General features: G+C 36.0%; 1 protein-coding gene across 2 annotated transcripts; it reads right to left on the reverse strand.

The window, feature by feature from the left end:
- Nucleotides 1-654: 654 nt before the first annotated feature.
- DYNAP (dynactin associated protein) lies at nt 655-7,184 on the reverse strand. 2 transcript variants are annotated; one of them, XM_045886679.3, is made up of 3 exons: nt 6,839-7,179; nt 4,244-4,324; nt 655-3,420 (listed from the first exon to the last, which is right to left on the reverse strand). In XM_045886679.3, exons 1-3 carry the CDS (start codon nt 6,890-6,892, stop codon nt 3,091-3,093), a joined length of 465 nt encoding a protein of 154 aa, XP_045742635.2. In that variant the 5' UTR covers nt 6,893-7,179; the 3' UTR covers nt 655-3,090. The 2 variants fall into 2 exon arrangements, with proteins under 2 accessions (XP_045742635.2, XP_045742636.1); XM_045886680.3 differs by lacking the exon at nt 4,244-4,324 and having other exon boundaries at nt 6,839-7,184.
- Between the last annotated feature and the right edge of the window lie 2,459 nt (nt 7,185-9,643).

The raw sequence follows: 9,643 nt of genomic DNA on the forward strand, positions 1-9,643 counted from the left end.
CCCAGCTTTTATAGAGCAAGGGGTATGGTGGTGCTGCCACAGGGTAGTTAGCTAAAGTGGCGCCATCTGTGTGCACCAGCGATCTCTACTAGTTATCTAAAGTGGAGCCTTCTGTGTGCCACTTTAGAGAAGCTCAGGATCAGAACTAGCCTTCCCACATTCGGGTCAGGGTATACCTTAATCTCCTCGGGGCATGGAACACGTAGAGGAGGTCCCTGCGCAGGCGTGAGCAAGATGCATGGCCAAAGATGGAGTCAATGTTGTCAGCTATAGTTTCAAAGTTTAAAACCTGTTGAAACTGCACATTATCAGAGTGAGTGGCTTATCATCATGGAGCTGGGCTCCTTGACCTGAGTGGCTTATGTCATCATGGAGCTGGGCTACCTATTACAGCAAATTTTCAGTATAGATCAATGAGCCTTGGGGGAAACAAAATGCCCAGTAAGACATTTTCCAGTAAAGCCTCTAAAGAAGTTAGTTACACTCTTACTTGGTGAAGCGAATTTGTAAACTTAGCATAAAGTTACTTTGTGCTTAAGAACAGACTTACAAAAGGCTATGTAGCAGATGTTTTAAATAGAGAAGCTTCCTGACTAATTTAAAATATATTACTATCAATCAAATACAGTGAATAAATTTTTGAAACAATAAATATTAGTGCTTATATATGGTTTTAATATTTGCTGAATAAATCATTAAAACTGGGCGATTACATTTATTGACTATACACACTTCACTTATTATTTTAACAGTACTTCATAAAATTTTTGTTCCAGTTATGTATTTTAACTTGTGAAGATATTTTCCACAACTCTGATTACTATTTTAATACTTTATTAAACCATAAAAGTCTAAAGCAAAAAAAAAAAAAAATCCAAGAGCTTGTTTATATCTCTATTTGACAAAGCACAGAAACCCGATGATCTCAGATAACTTAATTACAATATCCTCCAACCCAATATTTAATGTAGGAAATTCATTGCTAAGATTCTCCTTGAACATAAAGGGGTATGTTACCATGTTACCATACCACATTCCCATGTTACCATACCACATTCTGTAGTATCTATAAAAGTAAAGGAAGTAAATAACAGCTCTTATTACAACATCTAGTTACTTAGCATGGCTTCTAGAATATAGAACTTTTTCTTTTTTAATTTTAATTAGCAGTAAGTTTATTTTCGGTCTTTTTAAAGAAGCTTTTTTTACTTTTTTTTTTTAAAGATTTTATTTATTTATTTGACAGAGAGAGAGACAGCGAGAGAGGAAACACAAGCAGGGGGAGCGGGAGAGGGAGAAGCAGGCTTCCTGCCGAGCAGGGAGCCCGATGTGGGGCTCGATCCCAGGACCCTGGGATCATGACTGAGCCGAAGGCAGACGCTTAACCGACTGAGCCACCCAGGTGCCCCGCTTTTTTTACTTTTATATCACAAAGTGAAGTTTAAATTATATTAGGAAGTACATTTGAACCTAGTGAGTTTAGTCTTTCTTCTTCACAAGCATTTAAATAAAAACTACAATAGAAACAAATTGGTTTAAGATCGTACTAGGGGAAAATGCACGCACATTTACTCCCTTGTGTTTATTAACCTTATCTAGAACTTTATGACATTTCTTTTCTAAAATGTATATAACAACTTTCATCATTCTTAAGTTGTATTATCAAATGATATTTGTGGTATAAAAATTCTTTTTTAAGACTCAAATTTGGTGGGCGCCTGGGTGGCTCAGATGGTTAAGCGTCTGCCTTCGGCTCAGGTCATGATCCCAGCATCCTGGGATCGAGTCCCGCGTCGGGCTCCCTGCTCCTTGGGAGCCTGCTTCTCCCTCTGCCTCTCTCTCTCTCTCTGTCTCTCATGAATAAAAAAAAAAAAAAATCTTTAAAAAAAAAAAAAGACTCAAATTTGGACATCTCTTGGTGTCTGAAAAATAATACTAGCTGCCCATATATAATTTTGTAAGGAATGACCATATTTCTGATCTTTCTTTTGTGGAGTCGAAGTATTCAGTAAGGCCTCAAAGTCTATATGGCCTATTATTGACTGCAGCCAAATCAACCTAGAGTTATATAGAACACAAAGCCTTTTGCTTTAGGAAAACAAAACAGTGCTTCCAGAACCTCTAACGGTGTGCAAAAGACAATCAGAAGTTGGAAGCTGGATAACAAGGCTTTAGTGTCCACTCATAGTGCTGAATCTTTGGGTAGGAAACCTCCTTGTCTGAGGCAGTCTTACACTTTTGTAGAGTTTGGAGGTTGGGGGTGGAAAGGGCAGGTTCATTTAACTCAGAAGTCTTTCCCAGAATGAAATGTGTCTGCTTTTAGTGAATATTAAACACTCAATATAAATATTGAACAAGTCTTGTGTTTCATAGCAAATTGCAAGCAATGTGCCCTCTAAATTGTAGTATAAAACACAAAACGAAATACAATACAAAAGGACCCTGGGATCATGACCTGACCTAAGTCCAATTTTTCACCCTTTTTCAACTCTTAGTTTTTCTCCAAAATCTTCCTTGATTATTCCTAACCTCACTAATCTCTTTTCTGGGTTTCCCAACAAGAGAAATGTGTCTATAATAACCAACAGGTATTTAAAAACTCTTACTCATTAACTACTTTAATTGAGTATTTCCTTCTCCCTATTGGAATACAAATGCTGAAAATAGTGAAGTATATGAGATTGTAAAATAAGCAACAACTAGATGGTAAATACTGGCTTAAGAACCAACAGGCAGGGAGTAAAGTAGAGCGGGATCCACCTGGCAGCCTCTTTCTCAGTTAAAACCCCCATTTGTGAAGAATAAAGTTGGTTGTATAGGAGGGATGAAAAGCAAGCTCTGGGCTCCTGCCTGAATGAATCAATCAGGCTCAGTTGAAAAAAAATTTTTTTCCAATCATTTGAACATTGGAGGGCGCAAGACTGAGTCATTACCATATGGGAATACAGCAAATGATTGGAGCACAAAGGGCAAGCTCTCATGAAGCCAAATGCTTTGCAACCTCTTGGCAGGGAAGAGAGGACACCTGGACATGCCTCCTCCTGGGTGAGAGTGTTGATCTGGCTGGAGGAGTGCTAAGGGCTCAAAATGTCATTTTTGATCTTCAATGATAATTTCATGCTCCAGTGTTGTTGTTTTGGTCATCTCCATAGAAGATGGAGACGCCTTGGCAGAGGAGCTTTGGTCGGGCACAGGGGTAGGAGATCCAGGCAGGGTTGATGAGGCAGGAGATGGGGTAGAACCAGGGATGCAGGTGACATGATTCGACTTTCCATCTGCGTGAATGATGATAGTGTTACTGTCGGTGGGCTTGCCAAAGTGGACCAAATATAAGACCAGAACAACAAGCGCTGTGGCAATTAGACAGGCCAAAAGACACACCAGAAATGTTTTCCAGAGTGACCATGGTTTTGCTGTAACCTGCAATGAATTATGAAAAGTGAATATTTCAGCAAATGACATAGTGACTTAGGTAACTGATTTCAATTAGAATAAGGCTAACCTGTTTCATTACTCCAAATGCTATAATTTAAAGTACAGTTTATCAGCTGTCTCTTTCTCTTATTCCCTCCCTCTCTCTCTCTTTATCTCTCTTCTCACACACACACACAACTTGTCCACAAGTCCATGAGGACAGAAAGTTCCCTCTGAGTTACCCCTTTGTACTAAAGCAATAAGGCATCATCTCAAATGCAAATAGATTGCCTTTGGAATATATTACTGTTATTATCAGCTACTAATATCGCAATATAAATCAAATTATCTAGCTAGTCCTCATGGTTAAGAAAATTTTGAAAACGCATATCAAAACATTTAGATTGGTTATCTTTGAGTGATGGAAAATTGCAGGTGTTCTTTTGCTCATTATTATCTCCTCTTTTCATATTACATATTGAAATTTTATAATTAGAAAAATATTTTTTAAATACATTTTTATTTCTTAAACATACATACGAGGACTTTCATTGAGCTTGGAAAGACATCAAAATACAAAATGTATTAGCTCTGGTATGGGTAGGGTCTTCAAGGAATAGAATGAAGCCCTGACAAACTGTTGGGGGTTGTGGGTCCCAGGTGTCACCAGAAGCTTGTGGACAGGCAGCACAGGAGAAGTGGGGCCAGTGAGGGGTGAAAGGACATGAGAGCCCAGCAGAGTTTGTAGAGCAGGGCCTGCCTTCCCCATTTCACCAGTGGTCCACGGACTGCTAAAGACTCCCCACCTACTCCCAGTCCCAAATCTTACCCACTGCGGCTGGAGGGTCACAGTGGGTAATCTACAACAACAGCGGGTTCCTTCATTCAAACAGTATGGATTTCTGGGCAACTGCAGAGAAAGACATTTTAAATAAATAAACAAGCAAACAAGTCTTATTTTAAAGATGAAGAAAGTTTTATCTGGGAACATAAACAAATGAAGCACATATAAATGATGTGAATCGAACATGTATTAAATGAAGAACCAACCAAGTTCTAGAAGAATCTGAAACTCTAATAAATGGTATGATAGGAATTGTACAAATACGTTTTTCCCACCAAGTGATCAATGAAGAAAAAATAAAATAATTGATTCAATAGGTGCCCAAGGATCATTTTCACAAATTTCAGCATTCAGTCTTGACAAAAGCAGACAAACAATACAAATCTCAAAGAACTACAAATAAAATAGTAATTCCCAAATGTGACAAGGAATGTTTACCTCAAAACACTGACTAACATCATATTTAACAGTGAGACATCAGGCACTTTCCTTTAAAGTCAGGAGAAGTGAAGAACGTCTCCTAACACCAATAGTAGGTAATGTTTTTCTAGAAGTTCTCATCAGTATGTGTGAATAACGGAAATGTGAAGATAAAATTAACATTTTTTTCTACATCATATGACTGTTTACAAACAAGATCCCAAATAATCAACCATACAATCTCTCAAAAGGAATAAGAACTCATTAAATTGGCTGATTATAAAAATATGAAAAATATATGTAACAGCACTTATTTTCTGTGTGTGTGCATGTCCTAGCAACTGCTATTCGTAGTAATAAAGCAATATAAAATGGCCAAGCATATCAAATGCTATAGGACTTATATAAAGAAAACCACAAAACTTTACTGAGGAACAAAAAGACAACTTTGATAAATGTCCTCATAAAAAAACTTCAGCAGTATAAGCTTTCACATCTCTGAATTTTAATTAATATCATTATGGGATTTGGGGAGGAAAAACTTAGGTAAATTGACAAAAATTTCACATGGCAAAATAAAGCAATTATAAGAATAAAATTAGTTTGGATGGGAGAGAGGACAGGAAGCAAAATATTAGCAGTGATTTTTTTTTTTTTCTGGGCGGGATCATGGGTGATTTTTTCTTTTTTCTTTGTTATTGTCATATTTTCCAAATGCTCTAAAATAAGCAAATAAACTCAGTAATTGTAAAAAAAATTTTCTACCTGTTGTTTTGGGGGATCTAAGAAGTTATAGACTGTCAGATTACAAAAAGAAAAAAAAAGGGAAATCCAAACATTCCTTTTTATGGTTTCAGAAGTCAGTTTCACTATTTGTGTTTTTTGTTTGTTTTTGTTTGTTTGCTTGGGTTTTTTAAGCTAGATTATCTAATCATTTGGCCTAGTGGAATAAATTGTATAGATTTTGGCATGTGGGGAAATAACATAACTCACATTTTATTTATAATGAAAAGGAGAAGGAAATAAAATGATGTATACATGCTATTAAAGCAATGACATTTTGTAACTTCCCTGAAATATGAGTCATCCTATAAATGAAGTTTATGACAGTCTAGTTGTTGAATCCCAAAAGTGATCACAAATATAACCTTCAAGTGGCAAAACAATTCTTTTATCAAGTCTATCTTTCTATTTATTTCTTCTGATTCATCTCTTGGTTCTACAAACTCAGGTTGATTTAAAATTCATTTTTCCTTATTATGAACGTAGTAGTAAAGTTTTCTGAAAAGTAGTTTCTTATAATGAGATTATAGGGGTGCCTGAGTGGCTCAATCAGTTAAGCTTCTGCCTTTGGCTCAGGTCATGATCTCAGGGTCCTGGGATGGAGCCCCACATCGGGTTCCCTGCTCAGCAGGGAGCCTGCTTCTCCCTCTCCCTCTGCTCATGATTATCTCTCTCTCTCTCTCTCTCTCATTTGCTCACTCTCTCTCTCAAATAAATAAATAAAATCTTTTTTAAAAATAAGCTTATATATGAGAAATCTGAGTTCTATTTCTGACTCTGCCATTGGCTAAGTGGACTCTTAATGTTTCAATTCCCTGATGTGTAAAATGAAGAGATTTGTTTGAATGAGGAATGAGACCCCATACACGTTCTAAGAAATATGATTTTATATTACTAGAGTAACACATTTGCAGCATAAGTCTCCTCGTGAGACATTTTCCATACATTACTACTTTAAATACACACAAATAGGCCAATGAGAATAAATATTTTCATTGGATCAAATATATAATAATAAATAATAAAATAAACATAAATAAATAATAAATAATATTAATGTGTGCTATAAACAACATTCCAAATAATTTACTAAAAATTTTGTCTACAAGTACCTTATTATACAAATGTCAAAATTCAGGCAAAATATAAAAATTTAGGCAAAAAGTCTAATGCACAATTCCCAAATGATATGAAAAGCAGTATCTGGCATATTAAATAACCCCCCTCAACACTTGTGATTACTGGTAATAACATCTAAGATTCCTTTCGTCCTATAATAGCAAAATCAGAAAAACGCAACCTAACTTTCTTGAAGTGTTACATGTTAAATGTTGAAAGCAACACTATGAGACAGGAAAGCAAGGCGTTGGTACTCACCAGCTCTACTGGACTCTGTTCAATATCCACAGCATGATGCCGGTCACCATGCATTCTGAGGGTGCTGGTATCTCAAATGCAACTCCAGAGATGTCTATACTCACTTTGTGTATGAGAAGTTGGAAAATCCTGGATTTATGTTAAATTAATAACTGGATTTATTCAATCTGGATTATGTAAAACAATAATCATCTATTTTCCAAAAAAATTTCCAAATTCAACCCCAAAGTACACGATGTACACTTGCTGAGGAAAAACAAATAGAAAAATTTGCTCCCTTCAGAAAAACAACATGCAGAAAGCTATCTCAGCTGTAAGAATGACTCCAGGATTCTGAGCAGATAAAAACCCTTGCCCTCCTTATCTCACACAATTTATTTAAATCACGAAAACTTGATTTCTCATGGGTTAGGAATTTAGCTTTTGTTTCTTAAAAAAACCCACACAGCCACTCCTTGATTATGAACATTACAGAATATTCTGTGGCTAAGCAGAGGGATTATGGTAATGACTAATTTCAAAATTTTCCAGAAATAAAAAAATATTGAGATTACAGGGTCACGATTGATTTAGGTGAATGGTGAATAAAATCTATGGTGCTGTTGAAGTCAGTGGCTATACTGAGATGGACAAGGGAAATAAAAACTTACTAAAATGGTTTCAGCCAAAAATCAAGATAAAAATAGGAAATAAGTATACTTCATTAGCTCCTGATTGTATGAATCAAGGATTATCCACGGTAAATCTGATCTGCTTCTATGTAAATTTGTGTTGTTTAGGCTATGTAATGATGTCACCACTTCTTATGAACCCCAACCTTTTTGATGAGCAAGAACTAGAAAAGAAACAATGTCTTTGGTACCTTTCCATTTCTCCCATGGAAAAGTTCACATGATACAGCATGCAAAACTGAAGTGATGTTTTACATCAATCTGAGAATTAATGCTCCCTGGGCCTTTGACAATGTGGCATGCAGTATGGAATGGAGAAAAAAATGACTTTTTAATCCTTCTTAATCATGCATTTCCTGTAAGCCAACAACTTCCAGCAGGGAGGCTAATGACATGAATTTCCAAAATATTAATAAATTTATACATATCCTAATTCAAAAGCAGACATGTCTTATTGTGTGATAAGTAGATTCATGAAAAAAAAAGTATGTAACGAATTCCAAACCTCTGGACTTCTCATTAAGCAAATATTAAATGACTTATAATTAAATTTATTTAAATTTGTTTTGTATAAGTAACTGTTTCATAGTTTTGTATGTCAGCAACAGATATTCAGGAAACTAAAAACCTAAAGAGATATTTAAAGAACATTTTCAAGTATCTAGAAATAAATCTACTAATAGAGGTGTACTACTTTTAAATGGAAAAAAATTATGAAATTTAAATGAGCAAACCATCATGAAATCCTAAATAAATATATGGCTAGCAGCATCATAAATTGGTAAGACAACTTGAAAAGCATTTGATATTATCTAGTAAATTTGAAGATATTCATATACTATATGATCTAACAATTCCACTCCTAGTATGTTCCCAGAGGAAACACACATGCGCACACACACACACGAATGTTTATAGTAGCATTATTTATCAATTTTTTGAAAATGCCCCAAATTCACATCAACAGCAGAATAGATAAGTAAATTGTGATATATTTGTACAATAAAATACTTTCACCAATGAAAATGAATAAACTATTACTAAACACATCAAATCTATGATTCTGACAAATAAAATGTAGTGGGAAAAATAACAGACACATTAAACTAAATTGTCTTGTTTAGAGATACATTCATAAGTGATACATCCATTTTTTAAAAAGCAAGGAAAAGATTAACATAAAATTCATAATAGTGGTTACGTCTCAGGGGAAGGAGAAAAGCAGAATTGGGGCTGGATACAATGTGGAGGGACTCAAGAGGGGCTGGAAGTATCCTACTTTTGACCTGAGTGTGATAACATGGGTGTTCATCTTATAAATAGGCACCAAACATGACAATTTCTCTGTGTATGATATAAGTTAAAAGTAAGTACTTATTGAGATACGTTGGAGAGCTCTAATAAAATTCTTTCTGATTTTTTTCAATACCCTCTCTTTCCTCTGAGTTCTTAACAAGTCTCTGACAGTAACGTGGAAGCTCCATTTGCATTTTGGCTAGGCTTGATGCCTGAAATCTGTAGTTTCAAGGCCTGATGTCACAGAAGTAAACCATAAAATAAACTAGTTGCTGTACCTGTGGCCTGGTTAAAAAAGAGAGAAAAAAATCCAGTTGCTTTATGGTAATTAAGGTTGAGGTTTGTCTAATGATGGTGCCCTCTTTCAACACCAGCCTAAATAGCTTCTTACCCTGGGGTTTAGTGCCTCACTTCATGAAAGGTGCTCAGGCCACCGGACTTTGGTGCCTCTCAGCAGGGAACAAGTCACTGCTGGGGCGTCACATTCTTTGTGTTAATCATTGTGCACCAGTGAGCTCATGCACAGCCTCTGTTTTGTTTATTTGTTGGTTCTGCAAGTATATTAATTATTATCGATGCTCAGACTTGAACCTAAACCTTCAGTTTTATGGTCTGGTCTAAGCATTCATGACCCAAGCCCTGTAGGTTTGATTTCCACCCTGACCATCAAAGATTGAAATATTACTCCCCAGAGAAAGGAACAAGCGCGTAAGTCTGTCGCTTTTGCCCAGCTACTGAATGCTGGTTACTCAGCCAAGATCACAAAGCGCTAGAGCGTAGCAGCCAGCCTGCATCTGGATTTCTGCGGACACTTGCTGGGCTTCTTTTGCTTTATCCA

Source organism: Mirounga angustirostris, unplaced genomic scaffold, assembly GCF_029215605.1.
Source record: "Mirounga angustirostris isolate CCGP_5_RB_7025 unplaced genomic scaffold, mMirAng1.0.hap1 SCAF_14, whole genome shotgun sequence".
Lineage (NCBI taxonomy): Eukaryota > Metazoa > Chordata > Mammalia > Carnivora > Phocidae > Mirounga > Mirounga angustirostris.